The sequence below is a fragment of the Oncorhynchus clarkii genome, chromosome 1 (assembly GCF_045791955.1).
Source record: "Oncorhynchus clarkii lewisi isolate Uvic-CL-2024 chromosome 1, UVic_Ocla_1.0, whole genome shotgun sequence".
NCBI classification, from domain to species: domain Eukaryota; kingdom Metazoa; phylum Chordata; class Actinopteri; order Salmoniformes; family Salmonidae; genus Oncorhynchus; species Oncorhynchus clarkii.
Window position 1 is genome coordinate 78,311,260 of NC_092147.1, and position 27,790 is coordinate 78,339,049.

Genomic DNA, 27,790 nt, shown 5'->3' on the forward strand with positions numbered 1-27,790 from the left:
AAAATGAAGCAGTCCTGTAAAAAAAAGGTATTTTTAAGACACTCTCTCTACCTGCACTGAAATGTAAAAGGATTGAAGTTTCAAAAATAGATCTAACCACATGTCCAGCATTCATATCTGTAGCATTTGTAAGTACATGAAAATATTACATTGCAACAAGTGTTTGACTTCTTTAAAGCTTTGTTATATAAAATGGTCCAGTCTGCTGAATTTGTATACAAAATAACCTTGTGGAGCAGTTGTTTTTTGGGGCTCCCGAGTAGCACAGCACCTTGGTTCGATTCCAGGCTGCAACACATGGCTGTGATTGGGAGTACCATAGGGCGGCGCACAATTGGCCCAGCGTCGTCCAGGTTTGGCCGTCATTGTAAATATTTTATTGTTAACCGACTTTCCTAGTTAAAAGGTTGAATACATTTAAATGGCAGAATAGTTGTGGTCTGATAAGAGCTGACTTTACCCTGTGCAGCAGCAACTGACTAACTTAATCTCCGCTCCGCTAGAGGATGCGTGACAAGGACATCCCTTTTCAGGGTCATGGGTTAACGCTCTCTGGCTACTCTTACTGCATACACACACACCCGTTTCATACAAGATCGTGGTAGTTAAAGAACCATGCACTGAAACGGACAGCGGGTATAGCTGAGGATACCGGCAATGAATGTATTGGGGGAGGGGTCTCCATCTCCACAGACCAACCTTAACTGGCTTATGCCATGTGTCCAGTAAACTGGGAAGACAAGAAACAGTTATGGTTATTACAACAAATCTGACTGATATTTAAGTTATAAAATTGAATGCAAGCTCGTTATTTCCTCAAGCTTTATACCCACTGTATTGACATCTATATTGTTGAATACTGCGGGAGCAAGCCATGATGGTTTTGTCCTCGTTCCAATAAACAAAGGAGTCAACAGTAGATTATCGATTTTAATCAATAAGGTCAATGTACTTGTTTATTGAAAAATAAATTACAGGAAGTGATTTAAAAAGACAATCTCGACCCACTCATCAAATTTCAGAAAGCTTTGTCCGGGGTGGAATCTAAATGCTCTAGCCTAGTTTGTTTACATACCGGTATAGTAGATCACAGAAAAAAATGCAACTAAGACCAATCACAAAACATTCCTTACACCACACTAGGCCAATCAACAACAAAAAACACCCCGCCAACACTATAGAATTTATACAAAGTGTAAAATGTGTCATACATCATTCCCTATTTTTTTTTAAAAATGAACTGTAACAACTGCCGCGTTCCTAGGCGAGACAGTTGTGGATGGAATTGGTACAAAAGCGTTGACCTAACTGATATCATTAGTGCTGTATTGACAAGAAAAACTAGATGTGCAATACCATTGATCACTCCCACTGTCCTGTGGGTTTTCAAGAAAGGCAAATTAATGAAACTGTCTGAATTACATTCCCCTGCTAAGCACAATAGATTGAGCTCTAGGGCCTATTATAGTGCTATGCTGTGTTTGTCTAATACCATGCAGTAGATAACACTGGTAGGTAGACACTAAAGCAAGATTAAACATCAGTATCTTAAAACAACTAAAGAGGCTCAAAGGATTTCAAAATCCACCCCTGTTAACCAAACAGTATCAGGAGAGAGGGTAGGAACACTGGCTAGGCTATAGTATGCATGACTATGCAGACAGTTCATCTTGCAGCCAATGGCACACCATCAAAGAGCTGCGACTCCCTGAATTAACCTTGAAACCAAGCAAGTGCAATCTGCTTAATATGACAACACTAAAACCGGGTCAGCAAACCTAACACTTCATAACTTAAAATCCTGACATAGGTGTATATGGGGGGGGGGGGGTGGGGTTTGCGTGTGAATCAGTCAAATTGTGGTAAAGGTGAGAGCAGACCGGCAACTACTTCTTAACTCGCTGATTGTCCACCTTCCAACAGGGGGGATCCAAGAGTAGAGTAGCCAGCAGTAAGACAGGCCACTACAGTAGACAGGGAGGCTGGCTGGGCCTGTGCAGGGTAAACTTTGGTTTGCACAGTGCCACAGTCCTAGGATTTAGCACTGAGTGAAGGGGTGGGGTGAGTGGATGGTAGAGTAATAGCAGGAGGGGTCAGTGTGACTTTAATTTTGCGTGCTGTGTGGCTTGTTCCGTCAGACTGGCTCTGATGGAGTTAACCACAGTCTGTCTAACGTTATCCTCCATATATTGCGCACTCAGTGGCTTCAACACCTGGAGAGGAGGGAAGAGGAGAGCACAAAGGGACATGACATGAGACGAAATCAAATCAATAGAAATGAAAACATGAGGACAAATGGAGGGAGAAGAGATTCTGTCCAACATACAGACTGAAAACATGCATGATCATTTAAAACATCGCAAAAACTAAACTCCAATCATGGCAATTGAACAAATGGCAAAAACAAAAATCTATGAAAATTGTAGATGATTTAAGACTAGTCAGGCCAATTCCAGTTGGCCTGCTGTGATTACAATCAGAAGAGTAGGGAGAGTGCCAACCTGCATCCTACATGGAACAGAGTGAACTACGCAGACACAACCTGCCTGTAATTAAGACCGGCCACAACCTCCCTGTAATGACAAACAGACCCCATAGGCCACAAGGTATGACGAGCAGAATGGCAAATGAACAAATGGATTAAAAAATACAATAATTGTTGAGATGATTTAAGACTAGTCAGTAGGCCAATTCCAGTGGGCCTGCTGTGATTACAATCAGAAGATTAGGGAGTGCCAACCTGCATATTCTACATGTAGAATGAACTAGGCAAACAACCTCCCTGTAATTAAGACCAGCCCCATATGTCACAAGGAATGACAAGAGTGGACTGCAGATGCATTTGGAAATAAAGAGCCAAGCAGCTAGCCAGAAAAGTTAGTGAGTCTTCTTGTCATTGTTGTTTGAGGGGAGTCTCTTTCTCTGCGTTGCTGCTGATGGTAGGAAAGAGTGCCACGTGATTCGACTCCTGGCCAACTCAAAGAGTTTGGAAAGCACCTGGAGACATGGGAGGTGAGGAATTAGCAGAGAAGAGCGGCAAAAATCAGGGAAACAACCAAACAAAGACAGAAAACACAGTGCACTGAACCAGGAACATAGGCAGGAAGAGAAACCTCCACCTCACCTTTCTGGCAGTCATCTGAGGCGGAGAGGAGAGCAAGATCAGATTAAAAGAAGAACAGATCGGGCAGGCTGATTGGATGGTAAAGGAAAAAGGCTGGTAGCTCATTGAATAGGGCTGGTGAAGGATAATGCGATTGAGTTCAGGGCTGATGGGGAACTAGAGGGCCACTAGAAATCTGGACTCTGAGGGGAAGGAATCAACATCACAGACGACAGTGGAGAACATGAAAAATTCTCAGCTTCACATGGCTTTGAGTCACACATGCTAAATAAACATATACTTCCTGCATCCATACTTCTATCCTTAATAGAAAAATCTATAAAAACCCCAAACACTTTTATCCACAGACATATCAGCACCCACCTGTTCCCAGAGTGTCTCTGCCAACAGGTCTATGATGGTGCCCACATCTCTGAACTCCCCTGAGTATTTGACGTAGGCCCACATGCAGAGAGTTATGAGAGCCACGCCCATGACCAGGTTGGCCAGCACGGCAATAGTGTTCATTCCAATGAAGCCGGTCAGCCCTGAGACGATGTAGGTGGTGAACATGACAACGAAGAGCGTGGCGGGTGTGCGTGCAGCGTAGAAGATGTTCTTGCCCTCGTTGTGCTTATGGAAGTTGGAGTAGGCCTCATCCAGCTCGCCCTCCAGCTGCTCCTGGTATTTCTTGCAGAAGTCCTCCCCTCCCATCTTTTTCACAGAGCGGAACTGACGCACCGAGCACTCCTTGAACTCCTCGTGGCAGCGTTCCAAGTCTGCAGGGGCGATGTAGGGCTTGTCCCCTCCACACACCTAGCAGGGAAACGCCACATTTCAGAAACCAAATAGATCACTACACCGACTAACAAAGACTAGTGGCAAAAATATTACCTCTACGAATGACCTCATTGGTTACATTTGTATTATGACAATTTATATTTTATTAGGATCCCCAATAGCAACACCTAGTCTTACTGGGGTCCAACACATAACAAAAAATACATTAGACAAGACTTTACAGTTCACATACATTTAAAAACATTAACATGTAGTGTGCGTGAGTACAACAGCAATAGTAAACCAATCTGCTTGGAATGTGTGTACCGGTAGATAGTGCATTTGGAAAGTATTCAGACCCACTCACTTTTCCCAAATATTGTTACAATACCCCCTTATGCTGAAATGGATTAAATTGCCCCCCCCCCCCCCCCCCCAAATCTACAAACAATACCCCATAATGACAAAGCAAAAACAAAACTAATCACAGTTCCAGTATTCAGACCCTTTACTAAGTACTTTGTTGAAGCACCTTTGGAAGCGATTACAGCCGAGTCTGGGTATGAGGCAACAAGCTTGGCACACCTGTATTTGGGAAGTTTCTCCCATTCCTATCTGCAGATCCTCACAAGATCTGTCAGGTTGGATGGGGAGCGTGGCTGCACAGCTATTTTCAGGTCTCTCCAGAGATGTTTGATCGGGTTCAAGTCCGGGCTCTGGCTGGGCTACTCAAGGACATTCAAAGACTTGTCCTGAAGCCACTCCTGCGTTGTCTTGGCTGTGTGCTTAGGGTCATTGTCCTGTTGGAAGGTGAACCTTTGCCCCAGTCTGAGGTCCTGAGCACTCTGGAGCAGGTTTTCATCAAGGATCTCTGTACTTTGCTCCGTTCAGCTTTCCCTCGATCCTGACTAGTCTCCCAGTCCCTGAAAAACATTCCCCGCATTATTATGCTGCCACCACCGTAGGGATGGTGCCAGGCTTCCTCTAGACGTGACGCTTAGAATTCAGGCCAAAGAGTTAAATCATGGTTTAAATCAGACCAGAGATTCTTGTTTCTTATGGCCTGAGAGTCTTTAGGTGCCCTTTGATAAACTCATGTCTTTACTGAAGAGTGGCTTCCGTCTGGCCACTACCATAAAGGCCTGATTAGAGTGCTACAGAGATGGGAGAACCTTCCAGAAGATCAACCATCTCCACAGAGGACCTCTGGAGCTCTGTCACATAGACCATCAGGGTCTTGGTCACCTCCCTGACCAAGGTCCTTCTCCTCTGATTGCTCAGTTTGACCGGGTGGCCAGCTCTATGAAGAGTCTTGGTGGTTCCAAACTTCTTCCATTTAAGAATGGAGGCGGCCACTGTTTTTGGGGACCAGAAATTTGTTGGTACCTCTCTCCAGATCTGTGCCTCGATACAATCCCGTCCCGGAGCTCTAGCGACTCTAATTCCTTCGACCTCATGGCTTGTTTTTGCTGACATGCACTGTCAACTGTGGGACCTTATAAAGACAGGTGTGTGCCTTTCCAAATCATGTCCAATCAATTGAATTTACCACAGGAGGACTCCAAATCAATTTGTAGAAACATCTCAAGGATGATCAATGGAAACAGGATGCACCTGAGCTCAATTCCAAGGGTCTGAATACATTCGGGTGAGTATGGAGGAGGGGGTGGAAGGGGTAAATAAGGTATCAGTTTTTGTATTTTTATACATTTGCAAAAAAATCTAAAAACCTGTTTTTGATTTGTCATTATGGGGTATTTTGTGTAGATGAGGAAATGTTTTTATTTAATCCATTTTAGAATAAGGCTGTAACGTAGCAAAATGTGGGAAAAGGAAAGGGGTCAAAACGCACTATACATTGTTCGTGTAACAAGCCAGGGGTGAACAAACCTACCATTTCCATGCTTTTGCTGTAAGTGTCTTTTCCTCCAGCAACTGCTGTAAGGTTGTTGGCTTCAGCCGTTGCCTAGGTAACAGAGCACAGTCAAATACAAAGAGGGTTTGAGCAAGATAAGAGAAAACCCCCACAAGCTTGCTCAAAACTTATCAATGTGGATCAAACCAGTACATACCTGTAACATTGACTTAGGATGAGGAAGCTCCTCCCCTTGATAGATCTTTATATAGGCCTGGGAAGAAGACGTAGAGAAAATGTGTTTTCTATAACTTCAGTTGTGACGAGAAGTTAGGAAGTTTCAGGCATTTAAAGTAGTTTATAAGCCATGGGAGAACATAGTGCTGACCTTAAAGTACTCCACTAGATCTCTGCAGGTCACTTTAGCCCCTCCAATCTCCTTCTCCACCAGGTTCTCAGGAGCCAGCAGTAAGGGCACCAGATTGCCCAGTGCCTCCTTAAAGTCATCATCAATGTCTACACAAAGAACACAGCCAGAAGCATAGTAAAGCCCAAGAATGTCTCTTCCAGGGGTTAACTATTTTCTTAAACTGCCTCTCCACCTCAGTATTAAGAAAAGAGTCTGGGAGTCACTGAGGATGGGATAACGTCAGGTGGAAGGGAAGTGAAGTATTGGCGGAGGGGGGGTGGAAGGGGGTTAGTGGAGTATGGAGGATGAGTGGAAGGGGGTCAGTGGACTATGGAGGGGGTGGAAGGAGGTTAGTAGTGTATGGAGCAGGTTGGTGGAGGGGTGGAAGGGGGTTAGTGGATTATGGAGGATGAGTGAAAGGGGGTTAGTGGAGTATGGAGGATGAGTGGAAGGGGGTTAGTGGAGTATGGAGGATGAGTGGAAGGGGGTTAGTGGAGTATGGAGGATGAGTGGAAGGGGGTTAGTGGAGTATGGAGGATGAGTGGAAGGGGGTTAGTGGATTATGGAGGATGAGTGGAAGGGGGTTAGTGGAGTATGGAGGATGAGTGGAAGGGGGTTAGTGGAGTATGGAGGATGAGTGGACGGGGGTTAGTGGATTATGGAGGATGAGTGGAAGGGGGTTAGTGGATTATGGAGGATGAGTGGAAGGGGGTTAGTGGAGTATGGAGGATGAGTGGAAGGGGGTTAGTGGAGTATGGAGGATGAGTGGAAGGGGGTTAGTGGATTATGGAGGATGAGTGGAAGGGGGTTAGTGGAGTATGGAGGATGAGTGGAAGGGGGTTAGTGGATTATGGAGGATGAGTGGAAGGGGGTTAGTGGAGTATGGAGGATGAGTGGAAGGGGGTTAGTGGATTATGGAGGATGAGTGGAAGGGGGTTAGTGGATTATGGAGGATGAGTGGAAGGGGGTTAGTGGAGTATGGAGGATGAGTGGAAGGGGGTTAGTGGAGTATGAGGGGGGATGGAAGGGGGTTAGTGGAGTATGGAGGATGAGTGGAAGGGGTTAGTGGAGTATGAGGGGGGATGGAAGGGGGTTAGTGGAGTATGGAGGATGAGTGGAAGGGGGTTAGTGGAGTATGAGGGGGGATGGAAGGGGGTTAGTGGAGTATGGAGGATGAGTGGAAGGGGGTTAGTGGAGTATGAGGGGGGTGCAAGGGGGTTAGTATATAGTATGGAGGGTGGAAGGGATTATTCTCTGCAATGGGAGGCCTCACCTTTTAATCTGCCGTCAAACATGGGGTTGGTGGCCACTTTGAGGCCGGGGTGGGGCAGTAGGAAGCAACCGATGTTGGAGAAGCAGGAGTGGATGTGTTTCCTCACGGTCTGCAGTTCCTCGTGCTGGTTCTGTTTCACCTGTAGAAAACACACAGCTGTTACATAATATCCAATACACTGGTCTGTTGTCTAAAGCACAAGTTTAAAGGACAATTCCGCCACTTTATAATCAGTTATGCTGTTTGTATATATGTACTACTGTAAGATTTAACACACAATATGATGTTATCATTTGTTAGTCATACTGCACAATCCTCATTTCAGTCATTTAAAAAGTTTCTGCATTGTCCTCTTCTACTACAATTCCCAGGGTGCATTTCATCTCCATGACTTCCTGACGGGCCACCCCCAGGTGGTGAGGGTAGGTAGCAACACATCTGCCACGCTGATCCTCAACACTGAAGCTCCACAGGGGTGCGTGCTCAGTCCCCTCCTGTACTCCCTGTTCACCCACGACTGCATGGCCAGGCATGACTCCAACACCATCAGTTTGCAGACGACACAACAGTGGTAGGCCTGATCACCGACAACGACGAGATGGCCAGGTCTCAGACCTCCCTATAGGCTGTGTGGTGCCAGAATAACCTATCCCTCAGCGTAACCAAGACTAAGGAGATGATTGTGGACTACAAGAAAAGGAGGACCGAGCACGCCCCCATTCTCATAGACTGGGCTGTGGTGGAGCAGGTTGAGAGCTTCAAGTTCCTCGGTGTCCACATCAACAAACTAGAATGGTCCAAACACACCAAGACAGTCGTGAAGAGGGCATGACAAAGCCTATTCCCCCTCAGGAAACTAAAAAGATTTGGCATGGGTCCTGAGTTCCTCAAAATGTTCTACAGCTGCAACATCGAGAGCATGTCCCGACTGGTTGCATCACTGCCTGGTATGGCAATTGCTCGGCTTCTGACCGCAAGGCACTACAGAGGGTAGTGTGTACGGCCCAGTACATCACTGGGGCTAAGCTGCCTGCCATCCAGGACCTCTACACAAGGCGGTGTCAGAGGAAGGCCCTAAAAATTGTCAAAGACCCCAGCCATAGACTGTTCTCTCTACTACTGCATGTCAAGCGGTACCGGAGTGCCAAGTCTAGGACGAAAAAGGCTTCTCAACAGTTTTTACCCCCAAGCCATAAGACTCCTGAACAGGTAATCAAATGGCTACCAGGACTATTTGCATTGTGTACCCCCCGCCCCCCTCTTTTTACACTGCTGCTACTCTGTTTATCATATATGCATAGTAACTTTAACTATACATTCATGTACATACTACCTCAATTGGGCCGACCAACCAGTGCTCCCGCACATTGGCTAACCGGACTATCTGCATTGTGTCCTGCCACCCGCCAACCCCTCTTTTTACGCTACTGCTACTCTCTGTTCATCATATATGCATAGTCACTTTAACCATATCTACATACTACATCAGCCTGACTAACTGGTGCCAGTATGTAGCCTCGCTACTTTTATAGCCTTGTTACTGTATGTACAGTGCCTTGCGAAAGTATTCGGCCCCCTTGAACTTTGCGACGTTTTGCCACATTTCAGGCTTCAAACAAAGATATAAAACTGAATTTTTTGTGAAGAATCAACAATTGGGACACAATCATGAAGTGGATGACATTTATTGGATATTTCAAACTTTTTGAACAAACCAAAAACTGAAAAATTGGGCGTGCAAAATTATTCAGCCCCCTTAAGATAATACTTTGTAGCGCCATCTTTTGCTGCGATTACAGCTGTAAGTCGCTTGGGGTCGCTTGGGGTATGTCTATCAGTTTTGCACATCGAGAGACTGAATTTTTTTCCCATTCCTCCTCCTCTTCCAGCTCGAGCTCAGTGAGGTTGGATGGAGAGCATTTGTGAACAGCAGTTTTCAGTTCTTTCCACAGATTCTCGATTGGATTCAGGTCTGGACTTTGACTTGGCCATTCTAACACCTGGATATGTTTATTTTTGAACCATTCCATTGTAGATTTTGCTTTATGTTTTGAATCATTGTCTTGTTGGAAGACAAATCTCCGTCCCAGTCTCAGGTCTTTTGCAGACTCCATCAGGTTTTCTTCCAGAATGGTCCTGTATTTGGCTCCATCCATCTTCCCATCAATTTTAACCATCTTCCCTGTCCCTGCTGAAGAAAAGCAGGGCCAAACCATGATGCTGCCACCACCATGTTTGACAGTGGAGATGGTGTGTTCAGGGTGATGAGCTATGTTGCTTTTACGCCAAACATAACGTTTTGCATTGTTGCCAAAAAGTTCAATTTTGGTTTCATCTGACCAGAGCACCTTCTTCCACATGTTTGGTGTGTCTCCCAGGTGGCTTGCGGCAAACTTTAAACAACACTTTTTATGGATATCTTTAAGAAATGGCTTTCTTCTTGCCACTCTTCCATAAAGGCCAGATTTGTGCAATATACGACTGATTGTTGTCCTATGGACAGAGTCTCCCACCTCAGCTGTAGATCTCTGCAGTTCATCCAGAGTGATCATGGGCCTCTTGGCTGCATCTCTGATCAGTCTTCTCCTTGTATGAGCTGAAAGCTTAGAGGGACGGCCAGGTCTTGGTAGATTTGCAGTGGTCTGATACTCCTTCCATTTCAATATTATCGCTTGCACAGTGCTCCTTGGGATGTTTAAAGCTTGGGAAATCTTTTTGTATCCAAATCCGGCTTTAAACTTCTTCACAACAGTATCTCGGACCTGCCTGGTGTGTTCCTTGTTCTTCATGATGCTCTCTGCACTTTTAACGGACCTCTGAGACTATCACAGTGCAAGTGCATTTATACAGGGACTTGATTACACACAGGTGGATTGTATTTATCATCATTAGTCATTTAGGTCAACATTGGATCATTCAGAGATCCTCACTGAACTTCTGGAGAGAGTTTGCTGCACTGAAAGTAAAGGGGCTGAATAATTTTGCACACCCAATTTTTCAGTTTTTGATTTGTTAAAAAAAGTTAATATCCAATAAATGTCGTTCCACTTCATGATTGTGTCCCACTTGTTGATTCCTCAAAAAAAAATACAGTTTTATATCTTTATGTTTGAAGCCTGAAATGTGGCAAAAGGTCGCAAAGTTCAAGGGGGCCGAATACTTTCGCAAGGCACTGTAGCCTCTCTTCACTGTTGTTATTTCTTTACCTACCCACTGTTCACCTAACACCTTTTTTGCACTATTGGTTAGAGCCTGTAAGTAAGCATTTCACTGTAAGGTCTACTACACCTGTTGTATTCGGCGCACGTGACAAATACACTGATTTGATTTTGGAATGAGATGTTCGACGAGCAGGTGTCCACATACACTACATGGCCAAGAGTATGTTCATGTCATTGGTGACAATCAACTGCATTACACAAAAAAAATGAAATTAAGTTAATGTGTCTGATGCTGGTTAGCTAGCATGCTATTAGAGCCAAGTTTAATCTTAGCGACTCTTAAAACAGTCCAAAAAACATAAGATTTACAAGCAAATCACTAAGGAATCCTAGTCTCATGATTGAAGCCTGCTCTACATTAGCAATGCTAGCTAGCCAAGTAGCTAACAGTGCTGCATCTGAAATAAAATGTTAAAAAATAAACAGCCAAATACAGCCTTAGCAACTATCCAACAACACTGTAGGCCTACTGGAACTAATTAAAGAAATTAGGTGTACAAGTAATTCACCACGAAAACATAGGCTATTTGGAAAGAGTGCAATGGCTGCAACTTCTGATGGTGGGAGTGGTTTTGCCAAATGGAATCATGGGAGTTGGAGCCTTGAACAAAAAAAATATTTTGAGCATCCATTAAAAGTATTTAATGTAATTAGATGAAGACAACCAGACCAACATATATCAGGGAGTCCCAATATTATCAGAAAACTACAGACAGGTTATATAGATTACTGAAAATGACATCCATAATCAGGAATCCTGCTTGAAAACGTCAGAGAAGCAAATGCATTTGATGGACCCTTCTTGTCTTCTACGAATGCCTCAAAGTAAAGATTCACCCATTTTGATTGTTATATTGCTTTTGTACATCTGAGCGATGTTCTATCAATTCCCTTGGTCATTTTATGTGTATCGGAGTTATTCGAACTGTATTTTTTATTTTATTTAACCTTTATTTAACCAGGAAGGGCTCATTGAGATTAAAAATCTATTTTTCAAGAGCGCCCTGGCCTAGATAGGCAGCACCAAGTCATTACAAAAAAAATAGACAAGACAGACAACACGAAAAACTACAAGTAATCTAGTAAAAACCATTGAAGTCACAAGAGTATAAAACAGCAAATTAAAAACATTGACAGGTCAGGGAATCAGCCTCAAAATCCTTCATCATTGATTTAAAAACACCAATCGGGACAAGTTCTTCCAGTTTAAAAGTATTTTGTAAGGTGTTCCAAGACGATGGCGCAGAGTACATAAAAGCGCTTTTACCAAATTCAGTTCGGACATTTGGAACAGTTAGCAGGATAAAGTCCAGCGAACGAAGAGAGTACCCACCACATTTCTGAACAATAAAAATGCAGAAATAAAAAGGTAGTAAACCCAAAATGGCTTTGTAAATAAAAGTATACCAGTGACTGAGCCTACGAGTGACTAGAGAAGGCCAGCCAACCCTGGTATACAAAGTGCAGTGGTGCGTAAGGGTTTTGCAGTTTAAGATAAATCTCAAAGTGCCATGGTAAAGAGTGTCAATTGATCTCAAACACCGAGCGGAAGCATTCATATATGACGTAGCATTGTGGTAAAGCCGCTCTCACGACACTGGAAGTTGAAAGGAATACGACTTTTAGATCGCAAAAACGTCTATCATCATATGTGAGAGTTCACTACTGGCCAATGTCATAACACGGGAGGCTGTCTTCTCTCGAATTAGCCACTGATCATATTTTTGCGATATTCCTACCACAAGAAATGTGTAATTTAACAGAGGACACATGTATCCTATTTGTCTGCCTCTTCCGTCCAGGGTGCATTGCATGGTGCGGTTGCAAATGACATTCTCCACTCTGTAAGGCACATTGATCTGCAGGTTGAACATGGTGAGATTGGAGATTCCTAGACTAAAAGCTGTAAAATAATTTAAACAAACTGCACTAACTAGCTACTTCACATGCGGATATTGACTTATTGTGTCTAGCTACGTTTGCTAGCTAGCCCATAGAGAGAGCATTGCGGGTTTTGTAGTCGACTTGAGCTGCAACAGATTTCCACAACGATTTTCATGTTGCCACCAACCTTGTTAAATGGACAAAATGAAACATTTGTTCACCAAAACAAAAATCTCACATGTTAGTGTTATATAACACTGTATATTATACGAATGTGGTTTTGGGTGGATTTGTCCTTTAAAAAGGGAAAACAATCCAAAAGTAACCATAATCAGATTTGTTAAATCCAAAAGTAACGTTTCTGATAAATTTGACAGTAACTAATGTATCACATTTAGAAAGTAACCTTACAGATCATCCACTAAAAGTGATACTGCACGCCACAGGAGGTTGGTGGCACCTTAATTGGGGAGGACGGGCTCTTGGTAACAGTTGGAATGGTATCAAATACGTCAAACACATGGTTTGATGCCATTCTATTCGCTCCGTTACAGCCATTATTATGAGCCGCCTTCCCCTCAGCAGCCTCCACTACTGCGAGCGTCCATCCATTCACAGAGACACTGAACAAAATTCATATTACAATTCTGCTAAGATAATTTAGTTCAAAAAGTGTGGTGGAAATTCCCCAAAGAAAAAGCCACACTGGACTAGATACTAGGTTTAAATATGGAGGAGCCCATTCTAAATGATTCATCATGGGCCCCATTCTCTTCTCCAGACCTACCTGCAGTCTCTTCTCTAGAAAGCGTTTACCTCCCTCCAGTCCATAGTTGTGCTCATATGGATAGCTCCAGTCTCTGATGAGGAACATGAGAGACTGGAACACAACACAGACAGGGTTACTGAGAGAAGGTGCTCAGGGAGGACAAATGTGCACATCCAAACTTTGCATGTTGAATATATTGAAGAAACGATATCCATTTTCAGGAGAGTAACACACTTGGAAGGGTTTTAGATAGATTTCCTCCAAAGCAAGCCGGCCGTATTCTGTGAAGAGCTAAACAGATAAAGAAAATACAATGTTAGTCATAGCCTTAATATTGTTTTCAAACACACCAACAAATGTCTAATGTATTCATTAAGATGGAGAGGAATAGTGTGTATACCTGGAGATGCTGAAGATCATCCTCCTGAATATTCTGGGACAAGTTATACACCTGAAAATAATTAGACCATGAAATATCCTTTGTACGTAGGCCAGTTCTTGACATCAACCAGCCCTTTCCATCCACAACACACCGTTAACTCAACTGGCACAATGTGTGCACCTTTATGGGTATGTAATCAAACAGTGAGAACTCAGTCAGGTCCATCATAGACTCACCTGTACAGAGCTGGTCATGGTGCTCAAGGCAAAAACCGTTGCACAGTCCTTTATGGTAGACTGGCTGTCGAAGGCTCCTTGTGTATCCACTAGCAGAACAGCAACCTGTCAAGGGTTAGGATATTACAGGTCACCTTTAGGTCATTAACATGATGGAAATCCACTTGAAGACAGTACAGCAAGTATGAGCGGCAGGGATGGACATAAGATCATACACAAAACACGACTGTGCCACTGTGGTGTTCCTCTCAATGTTAATAACAGTGTGTGTGTCACAGAGTAGGGCTCACCTTGCTCCCATCCGGCTTGTTGACCACAAACACCTGACTCCAGACCTGGATCCCTGTGGTCTCCCTCTCACAGCCTCCTCTCCAGCTGAACCCTGTCAGCGGCTCATCATCAGCCCCAACCCACGAGTCTGACTGCTCCTGCTGCTGTGACAGGAGAGGGGGGTACCAAGACAGAGAGGGAGTGAATGGTCAGTATAGGAAACAAGTTATTGATTCCCGTAGGCAAGTGTGTGATTCATATGGGCAATGTGGAAAGTCCAACAGTAATCAAAGGAAGGAATAGGCATACTGCTATTTCTTACATGCATTTGCAACTTACTACCACTGGAGGTCCCTGTGGTATCACATTCAAACCACTGGTGTCCTGAGATCAGGGTAATTTTACACAGCCTATGCCAAACGCAACATCATGTCAGACTCATTTCAGTGTAGGCAGTAAAAAAGACAAAGAAACTTAAGGCTGAAGAACACCTTTAATAGGATATGAGCTGCTGTTGTGAAAACAAGTCCGTTAGAAGTGTGCGCGCATTACTCTACCACTTCATTACAGGGCTGGTCTTAATTCCAGGGAGAGTGTGGCCTACGGGGCTGGTCTTAATTCCAAGGAGAGCGTGGCCGGTCTTAATTCCAGGGAGAGCGTGGCCTACGGGGCCGGTCTTAATTCCAGGGAGAGCGTGGCCGGTCTTAATTCCAGGGAGAGCGTGGCCGGTCTTAATTCCAGGGAGAGCGTGGCCGGTCTTAATTCCAGGGAGAGCGTGGCCGGTCTTAATTCCAGGGAGAGCGGGGCCGGTCTTAATTCCAGGGAGAGCGGGGCCGGTCTTAATTCCAGGGAGAGCGTGGCCGGTCTTAATTCCAGGGAGAGCGTGGCCTACGGGGCCGGTCTTAATTCCAGGGAGAGCGTGGCCTACGGGGCCGGTCTTAATTCCAGGGAGAGCGTGGCCTACGGGGCCGGTCTTAATTCCAGGGAGAGCGTGGCCTACGGGGCCGGTCTTAATTCCAGGGAGAGCGTGGCCTACGGGGCCGGTCTTAATTCCAGGGAGAGCGTGGCCTACGGGGCCGGTCTTAATTCCAGGGAGAGCGTGGCCTACGGGGCTGGTCTTAATTCCAGGGAGAGCGTGGCCAGTCTTAATTCTAGGGAGGGCGTGGCCTACGGGGCTGGTCTTAATTACAGGGAGAGCGTGGCCAGTCTTAATTCTAGGGAGGGCGTGGCCTACGGGGCCGGTCTTAATTCCAGGGAGAGCGTGGCCTACGGGGCCGGTCTTAATTCCAGGGAGAGCGTGGCCAGTCTTAATTCTAGGGAGGGCGTGGCCTACGGGGCTGGTCTTAATTACAGGGAGAGCGTGGCCTACGGGGCTGGTCTTAATTACAGGGAGAGCGTGGCCTAATTATATAAAATGGTATGCTATATTTCATGCCTAAAAGGTATTACTTAACAAGTGAACCTGGCTCTGTCTACTGGCAGCATTCCGAAGCAGAAGTGTAGCTTAACCATGCCTGATGGTGATAGATATATTTAACTGGGCAAGCCAGTTAAGAACAAATTCTTATCTTCAATGATGGCCTAAGAACAGTGGGTTAACTGCCTTGTTCAGGGGCAGAACGACAGATTTTTACTTTGTCAGCTCGGGGATTCGATCTAGCAACCTTTCGGTTACTGGCCCAACGTTCTAACGACTAGGCTACCAAGGATAGCACGGCGCTATTAAACTAGGATAGCACGGCGCTATTAAACAAGGATAGCACGGCGCTATTAAACTAGGATACAACAGCGCTATAAAACAAGGCAGGCTTCAGATAACAAGCTTTAGTTCTGTCTCTTCCCTCTGAGGACATTAACCAAACAGTCCAGTCAGTCAAACTGCCACACACACACACACAGAAGAGCAGACTTCTCAATCCATCAGGAAATGTGACTGGAATGGAGTGTTCAAATTCTAGGCCGTAAAAGAGAGTGATCAGACACCAGGAGGGAAATTAGGTTGGCCAGACCAAGACCCCAAAATAGCACCTGCCTGGGACGTAATTACAAAGATATCTAAAGGGTATAACCCGCTGGAGACTAACATGGGGGGAATACTCAATCTCTGCAGTTCCTTCTGTTTTTTTTGGGACTGGAGTTGTTGCTGTGAAAGAACTTAGGCAACACAATCAGAGCAATCCTGAATACCTGACCCTGGAGGCGATGGAGTGCATTGTCTCTCAGAAAAACACTAGCAATCCCTGCTCATCTGACCCCACTGTAACCTCAAGTTTACTTCTCCTATTCATCTGTCCTCAGATCATTCAGTGGGTCAGATAGTGCTTTTTGAAGTTCAGTAACACAGAATAAAACCATTAATAACAGTTCCATCATGGTAGTGACTTCCCATTAATGCTTATCACTTATTAATCACTTATTAATAACCATAATTTATTTCACAACTTTAATAAAATATTTCAGGTGTGTGTATTACATGTTTTATTTAATGACTATTACTTAATTCCAAGTCATCATCTCAGCTCTATAGTGCTGCTGCCTATTTTGTCTAACAAAAATCACTATTTTGGAGTTCTTCAAAGAATACCAACTATAAAATCACTTCGATCATGCAATCTCAGGTAGAGATACCATGCAAAGTAAAAGACTGGACAAGGATACATGCAATGGATTATGGTCATTGTAGTTAATTACCACGTTGTGTGTGCTAAACTATGTAGAATATTTGCCTGTTGGAAACTACAACTCCCTACTACATCGCACAGTTCAGGCTGGATCAGATTTATCTTTAGAGAAACTGATGTGCGCATTGAGCTCACAGGAAAACACAATGGAATTAAAATAATTGAACAGACATTGGTCTATTGGTTGCTTAAAAAAAATATTAAAAAATTCAGTTCATTGCTCAGCACTAGTGACAGACCTTGAGAGGAACAACAGACCCAGGCAGGCAGGGAAACTAGCAGCAGACTACACAGTGAGAATGAGTTTGAGGCAGCTATAACTATATAAGATAAAGCTTTCCCAAGCTTCCAGACCTATAATAACGCTTTGTGGTCTGTAAAGTGATACTGGCCCTGCAATCGCTGGCTGCTGCTTGGCTGTCCTGATGGAGGGCATGACTGACTGTCCTCTTCCTCACTCTCTCCCTCAGATTCAAGTCATCAGTAGAAATATTGATTATACATCCATGTTTATTCAGTGCCGAGAAAACACCAGACATTCCCAAATCTAGGCCTATAGCTACATAAATATTTCTCAAAGTAAAAACAAAAAAAACAGTATTTCGACACATGGTTCAAGCCAAATCCTTGACAGTGGACACATTAACATAACCCCTGGAAGCAGATTAGAAAGTTGCACTGGAATGTAGTGATGCGGCCTTGGTAATGTATGCCCTTCCCTTGGGAAGCTCTTGTCCCAGAAACTGGCAGAGAAATTCATATTTCAGCAAAAGGAATGCTAATGAGACAAATTGCTTTTGAACTACAGTATGTGAAATGACCTGAAGACAAGGCTAATTATCTAGCAGTCTAAGAATGGAAAATGCATTTGGCTAAAAATAAGATGTCCTGAAGGAATTTCACACTACTAAATTAATCCCAAAGGAAAGAATAACTACTAACATCCATTTAGAGCCATTAGCAGACTTCCTGTTTCATCAACCCCTAGATGGAGGACATTATGTAAAATCAGCCAGGTAACACAATCAGGTCAGTAGGTGGATAATTCATCTGGAAATCCAAGACTAATACAGGGCTTATTCAGGATCTCCAAACTGCTTTACAAATGTTGGTATTGAAGCGACAACCCAGAGATTTAGCCTGAAAAGGTTTGCAGCGTTACTCAACACCTTAGAATTAACCCTACACCCAGGGGTGTGTTAATGACGTGATAATAGATTGTTGATGCTGCCAGAAAGTGCTTTTAACCACAGTTTTTCCAGCTAACAGACAGTTCAATTGGTTCTTCCTTTTAGTGCAGGAAAAATGCATTCAACCTGATCTGCCCAATGAATGATTCAGAGAAATATCAGTATTTTGTAGTGAATTGTCTGTACTGTAGGTACAGTGCCTTCAGAAAGGATGACAATTGATTAAATTCCTTTTCCTTTAATAAAAAATAAAAAAAAGCTCTACACAAAATACTGGCAAAGTAAAATAAAATGTCATACACTTATGAAAAATAAAACGCATATCTTGATTAGATAAGCATTCAACCCCGAGTCAATACATGTTAATCACCTTTTCCAGCAATTACAGCTGGGAGTCTCTGGGTTGTTAATCATGGTTGTTGGTTGGTTGTTAATCATTGTTAGACAGCAATTATCAAGTCTTGCCATAGATCATCAGTCTAAACTAACTAGGCCACTCTGGAACATTCAACGTCTTCTTGGTATGCAACAGTGTAGATTTGTCCTTGCGTTTTAGGTTATTGCCCTGCTGAAAGGTGAATTTGTCTCCCATTGTATGTTGGAAAGTGGACAACCACGTTTCCTCTACTTTACTCTAATATATAAAAAAATCCCTAGTCCTTACCAATGACAAGCATACCCATAACATGATGCAGCCACCACCATGCTTGAAAATATGAACAGTGGTACTCAGTGATGTGTTGATTTGCCCCATCACAGGTATTAAACGCTGTTTTAAAGTCACCATTGGCCTCAAGGTGAAATCCCTGAGAAGCTTTCTTCCTTTCCGGCAACTGAGTTAGAAAGGACGTCTGTATCTTTGTAATGACACACCATGCTCAAAGTTTTTTTATTTTTAAAACCCATCTACCAATAGGTGCCCTTCTTTGCAAGGCATTGGAAAACCTCCCTGGTCTTTGTGCTTGAATCCGTTTTTGAAATTCACTGCTCGATTGAGGGACCTTACAGATAAGTGTGTGTGGGGTACAGAGTCATTCAAAAATCAGGTTAAACACTTATTGCATGCAACTTATTTAGTACATTTTTACTCCTGAACTTATTTAGGCTGGCCATAACAAAGGGGTTGAATACTTATTGACTGAAGACAATACAGCTTTATATATAAAAATACATTATACAGTGCCTTCCGAAATTATTCGGTCCCCTTGAACTTTGCGACCTTTTGCCACATTTCAGGCTTCAAACAAAGATATAAAACTGTATTTTTTTGTGAAGAATCAACAACAAGTGGGACACAATCATGAAGTGGAACGACATTTATTGGATATTTCAAACTTTTTTAACAAATCAAAAACTGAAAAATTATTCAGTCCCTTTACTTTCAGTGCAGCAAACTCTCTCCAGAAGTTCAGTGAGGATCTCTGAATGATCCAATGTTGACCTAAATGACTAATGATGACAAATACAATCCACCTGTGTGTAATCAAGTCTCCGTATAAATGCACCTGCACTGTGATAGTCTCAGAGGTCCGTTAAAAGCGCAGAGAGCATCATGAAGAACAAGGAACACACCAGGCAGGTCCGAGATACTGTTGTGAAGAAGTTTAAAGCCGGATTTGGATACAAAAATATTTCCCAAGCTTTAAACATCCCAAGGAGCACTGTGCAAGCAATAATATTGAAATGGAAGGAGTATCAGACCACTGCAAATCTACCAAGACCTGGCCGTCCCTCTAAGCTTTCAGCTCATACAAGGAGAAGACTGATCAGAGATGCAGCCAAGAGGCCCATGATCACTCTGGATGAACTGCAGAGATCTACAGCTGAGGTGGGAGACTCTGTCCATAGGACAACAATCAGTTGTATATTGCACAAATCTGGCCTTTATGGAAGAGTGGCAAGAAGAAAGCCATTTCTTAAAGATATCCATAAAAAGTGTCGTTTAAAGTTTGCCACAAGCCACCTGGGAGACACACCAAACATGTGGAAGAAGGTGCTCTGGTCAGATGAAACCAAAATTGAACTTTTTGGCAACAATGCAAAACGTTATGTTTGGCGTAAAAGCAACACAGCTGAACACACCATCCCCACTGTCAAACATGGTGGTGGCAGCATCATGGTTTGGGCCTGCTTTTCTTCAGCAGGGACAGGGAAGATGGTTAAAATTGATGGGAAGATGGATGGAGCCAAATACAGGACCATTCTGGAAGAAACCCTGATGGAGTCTGCAAAAGACCTGAGACTGGGACAGAGATGTCTTCCAACAAGACAATGATCCAAAACATAAAGCAAAATCTACAATGGAATGGTTCAAAAATAAACATATCCAGGTGTTAGAATGGCCAAGTCAAAGTCCAGACTTGAATCCAATCGAGAATCTGTGGAAAGAACTGAAAACTGCTGTTCACAAATGCTCTCCATCCAACCTCACTGAGCTCGAGCTGTTTTGCAAGGAGGAATGGGAAAAAATGTCAGTCTCTCGATGTGCAAAACTGATAGAGACATACCCCAAGCGACTTACAGCTGTAATCGCAGCAAAAGGTGGCGCTACAAAGTATTAACGTAAGGGGGCTGAATAATTTTGCACGCCCAATTTTTCAGTTTTTGATTTGTTAAAAAAGTTTGAAATATCCAATAAATGTCGTTCCACTTCATGATTGTGTCCCACTTGTTGTTGATTCTTCACAAAAAAATACAGTTTTATATCTTTATGTTTGAAGCCTGAAATGTGGCAAAAGGTCGCAAAGTTCAAGGTGGGCGAATACTTTCGCAAGGCACTGTATTATGGGGTATTGTGTGCAGAGTGCCAATTTTTTATTCTATTTAACACATTTTAAATTCAGGCTGTAACAACAAAATGTTGAAAAAGTCAAGCGGTTTGAAAATTTTCTGAAGGCACTGTATATGTGCACCTGTTCTCACCTGGTTGAGCATGTATCGGAGCATGAAATCCAGCAGGAAGGACTTCCCCTTACGGAAGGCCCCAGCCACTGACACCACCACCACATTAAGGTCTCTGACATCCTCCTGCAGTAAGAGCTTCTCCAGAGCCGCCGTGTCCAGCTCAAATTTGTGGTCGTCTTCATGAGCCAGGACAATCTGGATGGGCCGAGCCTTCTCCTCCACCACCACCTCTTCTACAGGTTGCTCCTTGACAGGACTCTGATCGGCAGCAGTCAGCTCTGGGGCCTGTTCCCACTCCTCGTCTGTCTCGCTATCCGCCTCTGCCCGAGGCGCCATCCTGGGAGGAGGCTTCTGATCTGGCAGGGACAGAGGAACATCTTCCGCACCACCCGCACCTGAGAGAGAGAATAGGACACATGGTGTCATGACCTTAAGAGCAGGGAGAGAGTGCACATGGTGCAATTCAAACTTTACACATCACAAGGACAATATAGAGAAGTGTCAGGGTCCTCTTATATTTTTTTTGCCAATATTCTTATCTTAAAGGATTCCAGCATCTGAACTTCCATCAGGCATTGTACATATTATAGGCCATTCCATGACAGTTCCTGGCCATGATATTTGTTGCCGGCTGCAGAGGTTGACAAGGGAACAGGACTCCAGCGGGTCTTACAAGTCCTGCGGGATTCCAGCAGGAATAGGTGGGAAGTTCTTAGTCAAGTTTGAGTGAAGTTCTAGAGTCAAGTTTGGGACAGGAGAGGAATAGCATGTATTGTGTGGAGCATTTAATAAAATAATAATAATAATAATAATAATAATAATAATAATAATTATATATATATATATATATATATATAAAAAAGAGCCTACTATACACCGAGTATACAAAACATTAGGAACACCTGCTCTTTCCATGACAGACTGACTAGGTGATTCCAGCTACAACCAGGCTTGTCCTGAGAACAGTATTGGTTTCTGCTAACGCTATGCGGCCACAGAGCCGGGACAGACAGGCCAGTAGCTAATGGAGGAAGTTATTTCTGATTTCTGAGCATTAAAATGAACATGGGACGGGAGTGATTTTTATCGCGATGGGACCGGAAAGTTCCGGGGTTATATAACTGTACGTGAAAAAAACGGTACAGGACAGGAACGAATTTGCACTCCTGTGTCAACCTCTAGCATGACGCCAGTACATTTCCACAGGCCTGCAGTGCACACACTTGGGTATTAGGAAACATATCTGAGAAAGGGGGACAAAAGCCAGTGGTATTATGAGATGAAGTACTAGGCCTACAAATGGGTCATATGTGGGTCAATGTCTATAGCATCTACACTGTGTAGTAGCCTCTTTTCTATGTCCAAGCCTGTAGGTATTTCACTGTTAGTCCACACCTGTTGTTTACCAAGCATGTCACAAATACAATGATTTATTGGGCTATGACATCAAGGAGCTCAACATTACAAAATAAGCAAAAGCATTTCAAAAAGCTTTGTTTGGTCTTTTAATCTTTCGATGAAAGGGTGTCTAAAGGTAGGCGTTCCCCTCCAGGTATGGGAAATGTCCTCTACATCAGAGATGTCCCTCCCCATCACACTAGACAGACACCCTGGGAACTGGTATGACAAGTATCAACCAAAAATGGCTATCAACCAAAAACAGTTGTGTCAAGGAGACCCTTGGAGAGGTATGGTTCACAACACAAAGCAAGATTCCAAGGAAAAACCTTATTCTCCCCATTATGACATTTCCTTCCTGAGCTGACAGTCCTACAAGACATGTGACTTCAACATATCAAAGAACAAACACTTCGTACCAAAACTCAGAGTGAGGATTTGGTCTAAGGCAGGTTTGAGGGCTTGCCGCAAGGCTGTTCTCTGCAGACGGCAAACAGCAGTGGGCTGACTGGGCTCTATGGCTGATGCCAGGAGAGGGGTTGCCGAACAGAAGGTATGAGAGAACAGGACAGCATTCTCCAGAGCAGAGCTTACACTGGAGAGGCATCCTGCTGATTCTGGTATAATGACTGTCTGGTCTGTCAACAGACATAATTCACTGTGGGTTTGAGACTGCTAGATAAACACTACCAAAAAACAAGTTTAAAAAAGTAAACAAAATCACAACAAGACAGGTTATGAATTTATTCTACAGCTAGACGGACATCCATGTCACAGACATCAATGCCAGAGTTCCTTTTTAGCCGCAGTGACACTAAAGCTGAATTTAAATACCCCCAGCTCCTGACACCTCAGAATCTCCCCCACATGGGCAGACGAAGTTTACACCAGTCCAAAGAATGATAAGCTGCAACGTGCATATTAGCATAATAGCAGGTCAGGACAGGAAATGGAAGAGTCCCCGTGTTAATCGGGTAAAAAGGTAATCTACTGTAACTCGTGGCCAGACTGCTCCTAACTTTACTCACATATAGACAACTGTACCAAACGTCCAACATCAGTCCAGTGTAAAATAGACCATAACCCACACATAGGCCCCTCTATGCAAGTGTCCAGCAAAGCAGGGAATACGAAGCAGTAGTCAGCTAAATTAAGTGGCAGTGACCATAGGAGAGACCGAGACACTATTCTGCAGGGACTGGGCTGGGAAGTCCAATCCCCTCATCCTTGGAGAAAACAGAGCCAGATCTAAAATTGGCAGGCTTATTTATCATTCCTTATCTTGCCACAGTTCTCTCCTGTTGCATCTGAAACAGCCCTGATCCGGGTCTCTGGCAAGCCATGTATGAAGCCAGTCTAGATCTACATCTGAAACAGCTCTCTTTACTCCGTCCCTCCTCTCCTTCGTCGTGACACTGCGGACTGGTGCCAACTCCAAGAGACGACTCCCTCTCTGGGCCGGAGTCAAGCAGGGCAAATGTTAAACTGCAACAAGGGATCTGCACACCAAGGACAAAGTGCAGCACCACTGGGTGTTAACTATTGCCACACAAACAAACCCAGCTGTATTTTGCACTGATACAAGAGTCATGTCACAAAACTAAAGGATTTGTAAGACCCCCATTACTAAAGTGATGTCAAAAATAACACCTTCCATTTTCCTGTCGACTGATTTCTGTATACATTAACATTCCAAAAATAACATTACCCAAATAATTGTACCAGATTGCAACTGTTGTTCAGTGAGAGATGTTAGCTAGGGGTGTTGGGTAGAGGTGCAAGGGAATTTCCCCATGTGAAACCAAGACTAGGCCAGCTGAGGAAATGGAAGGCTACACATAGCTAGCCTATATCACATTACAATAGAGTTGATGATGGCTGTTGCACCTGACCTGACAGAGGGAGAGAAAAAGCATCTGGTGTTGTTCGTTCCTTGCATGAGTCTGATGCAAGGATACAGAATGGGCATGCAAAACCACATGAGCAAAGCGTTTTCTTTTCGATATATTAACATTAGGCCTAGTTGTCTAACTGGGTTTGGAGGGTTTCAGTTAATCTGCAAGAAGACAAACGCTATTCCAAGAGTGGAATATTGGTTTCAAGGAAAAGCCAGAAAGTTGAAGTTCCTAGCTAACGTTAAAACAATAAGAAGTTCCTGGTTGTCTAAATCCAAAAATGTGAGTTCAAACATGCGCCGCCGCTAAGTCTGCTAAATCCTTCTCCTGATTCTGCCTCGACCAAACTCTCCTCCCTTTCCACATCCTATGACTCCTCCTGTCCCCTTTCCTCCTGGCCGGCTTGGCCCTGCCCATCTACGCCATGGCTGAGGGAAGCAGACCGAAAATGGAGGAAAACTAAACTTCCAGAGGACCAATCATCCTTTCACGCCCTCCTCTCTACCTTCTCTTCTGCTAAAGCCAATTCTATCAATAAATGTTAAGCTTCTTCCTCTAACCCTAGGAAACTGTTTCCACCTTCTCCTCCCTCCTTAATCCTCCCCTGCGGACAACTTTGTAAACCACTTTGAAAAGAAGGTTGACGACATCCGCTCAATTCGACCTTTGCTTTAAAAAGCAACTCAAACAATGCATGTAAGAATGAACTAAAGCTATTGAATACCACAGTGCCAATATACTGTGTTATTTAAGCAATAAGGTACGAGGGGGTCTGGTATATGGCCAATATACCACGGCTAAGGGTTGTTCTTAGGCACAACGCAAACTGTGCCAATATATCCTCAAAGCACCAGCTTCAAGGGCATTATCCAACTGGGTCACCAACATATTTAAATAATGATTTACATATTTTAATTGAAAACGTTATTTACGACTGGTTCGCGTCCATAGATGCAGAACAAAAAGACTGAACGACTGGATCGAGTATATGGCAACCGAACCGATAGAACGAACGACCAGTCGGCTTGGCTTTGGTAGCAACCCTACATTTGTGTCGGGACTATCTTGTTGTAGGATGAAATAGTATGAATACCATACTGTCTGGCAACGTTCTTATCCCTTGCTTGCTAGTTAGCCAACTATGGTTAACTTACAGTCACGTCAAACAGAATAACATTGAAGTAGTCGCATTTGCATAAGCTGTTTTCTAGTGACATTTATGTGGATACAGCCATAACAATGAGCTAATGATGCGCGATTTCACCTGGCATAGAAAATGTGCTCTCTCGTCAGGACACTTGTTCAGAGGAGCTAGCCAAACAACACAGCGAACACAATCACTTCAAACTGAAGCTGGAAAGACTTCAAACTAGCTGCACGTCGGTTCGTTTTACCTGTTGTTTTCTATTGATAGTTATTTGTATATGTCCATAAAAATGATGTTGATTCATCATTTCGACTGGCTGAGAAAAGCTGCCGACCTGTCTCTCATCCCAACTCGTTCATTACTATGGGACAGCTGGAACTCCCATTTGAATATTGAAACAATGTTGCAAATGTTGAGACCGACAGCAATCTGTTGAAAACCAAATGTTAGCCTAAAAGAAATGCGAGATAATGTCTAGATGTTTTTTATAGTATAGATCAAGTTGATAAATTGCCTGGCAGGGTTTATGAGACAGTGGATTGCTTAGTCAGATGGAACAGAGTATAGGCATTTTAATGTCATAGATTTAGCCGATGGTAATTTGTGGAAGAGACACCGGCTGGAATGCGGTTTTAACCAATCAGCATTCAGAATTGAACGGACCATGGGATAGACGCAACACTCGCGGTCCGAAAATGACAGACCCGGCCAGGTGAGAGTAAGGGCTGGCGGGCGAGAATTAGCCAGCGAAATTAACTACACAAAAACGTTAAACCTTTCACTGGCTGGGTCCCTGTAAAAGTAAACACATACGTTACTATCTTGGCTACTGGAGGTTACGGCACTCCGGACGCCGAACGAGGTTCATGTAACAGTCAGTCTCAATATTACTATCCAGTTCCACATATTCTCCTCAAATTTAAAATTACCTTCGTCAAAGACGTGTCTTTTGCGGTTTTGTTCGAAATGATTCCGTTTCCTCAGCCCGCTAACCTCGGCCATCTTGTCCTATTTAAAATAATCCCACGTAGTTGCGTCAAAGAACCAACCCTTCTTCTTCTTTGGGATTGTGTTGTTGGATCGCATCCAATACACCGCCACCTACTGTACTGACTGGAGTGTTTGGCCGTTCACGGTCTGCCTACATTTTTGTGATAAGGTACTATACAATTGGAGGAAAGGAAACATTTGCCCTATCTAAGAATATAAATAATAATAATAATTTTAAAAACACCACCCCATTCCACTATTTACCCTTTAAAATCCTACTCAAGAGGCCTAAAGAACTCTTATTTTTCTTTTTCTATGGTATATTGGAGATCACACAATTTAATGTGCATCACACCACCTACTAGGTGGAATGGAAACAGGATTCCCACCAAAACTGAACAAACTACCCAAAAAATGACCAAAGAAATACATAAATAATTTGAAAAAAAATTCCGGTTAAAAATGCAACCGATCTGATTCCTACACAGGCACAAGGGGAACCTGTGAGGGAGGGTCTTCCGGCGCCAGTACACCTTGCAAGTCTTCAGATGTAAAATCCTTAAGTCCACAAAAACTTTTCTGTCGCAGCCACAATAATGTCCAGTTTCTTAGACTTCTTTGAGACTTGTGCTGTACAGTTTATCACTGTGGCAATGAACACAACAAAATCCACACAGGGTATCTTTTGTCTGGAAGCAAACATTTACTACAGGCTGTGGTGTATCCACTACCATATCTTCACTACCATCACTTGTTTTCTCAATTATTTTTTTCGCCCCTGCATAGGAGATTCGCTAGACTGCTCTAACTTTTGCCACTTTAATCTCCTTCACCTTTACAGGGCACTCCAGGAGCTCAGAATCATGATCCCCACCAGAATTGCAACACTGTTGTCGTTCTACACATCGTTCCTCAGTATACTCTGTTCGTCTGCACACACTTGAAACATGGCGAAATCCTTTTACAATTCTTACACTGCAGTGGTTTGGGGACGAAAACTCTTATGACGTATCTTACATAACCAAGTTTCACATAAGTAGGTATTTGCTCTTTATCAAAAAACAACAAGACTGACAGACTTTCTTCTTTTTCTTCATTCACCCAGCAGGTCAGACACTGGGCACCAGCCATGGCAGGAATTCTCTTCATGTATTCAACCTGAACATCCGTCATCACCCCTGAGATGACTCCTTTGACAGGTGCCCTACTCCGAAGTTCAAAACACAAAACTTCTGTTGTCCGCATTCTTTTGAGGCCCACTGCAATCTTCCCCTGTTCTTCAGAAATATAATGAATCAAAATATCAGTCACACACTCCACTCCAATTTTAGACCATTTCCTTTTTGTTCCAGTTTTCAATACTACTGTCCATTCAGAACATTCATCTTCACCAAATTTACTTG

General features: G+C 43.5%; 1 protein-coding gene across 4 annotated transcripts; it reads right to left on the reverse strand.

The window, feature by feature from the left end:
* Window positions 1-916: 916 nt before the first annotated feature.
* LOC139412853 (atlastin-2-like) lies at window positions 917-27,279 on the reverse strand. 4 transcript variants are annotated; one of them, XM_071159613.1, is made up of 14 exons: window positions 26,327-26,439; window positions 20,976-21,352; window positions 14,203-14,343; window positions 13,913-14,017; window positions 13,695-13,745; window positions 13,529-13,585; window positions 13,313-13,405; window positions 7,421-7,559; window positions 6,127-6,254; window positions 5,956-6,012; window positions 5,778-5,849; window positions 3,488-3,919; window positions 3,125-3,139; window positions 2,700-2,997 (listed from the first exon to the last, which is right to left on the reverse strand). In XM_071159613.1, the coding sequence occupies exons 1-14, from the start codon at window positions 26,397-26,399 to the stop codon at window positions 2,878-2,880; spliced, it is 1,860 nt and encodes a 619-aa protein (XP_071015714.1). In that variant the 5' UTR covers window positions 26,400-26,439; the 3' UTR covers window positions 2,700-2,877. The 4 variants fall into 4 exon arrangements, with proteins under 4 accessions (XP_071015726.1, XP_071015737.1, XP_071015714.1 ...); XM_071159604.1 differs by having other exon boundaries at window positions 2,702-2,997; window positions 14,203-14,346; XM_071159625.1 differs by lacking the exons at window positions 2,700-2,997; window positions 3,125-3,139 and adding an exon at window positions 917-2,213 and having other exon boundaries at window positions 14,203-14,346; window positions 26,327-27,279.
* Window positions 27,280-27,790: the final 511 nt, after the last annotated feature.

What these genes read in the sequence shown, in the direction of transcription:
- LOC139412853 (XM_071159604.1), bottom strand. Translation starts at nt 26,399, where the DNA reads ATGGCCGAGGTTAGCGGGCTGAGGAAACGGAATCATTTCGAACAAAAC. An exon ending in TCTATCTAAAACCCTTCCAA is followed by an intron (nt 13,406 to 13,528) that starts GTGTGTTACTCT and finishes GTTGTGTTCCAG; the next exon opens with TCTCTCATGTTCCTCATCAG. An exon ending in ACAGCAAAAGCATGGAAATG is followed by an intron (nt 3,920 to 5,777) that starts GTAGGTTTGTTC and finishes TTTCCCTGCTAG; the next exon opens with GTGTGTGGAGGGGACAAGCC.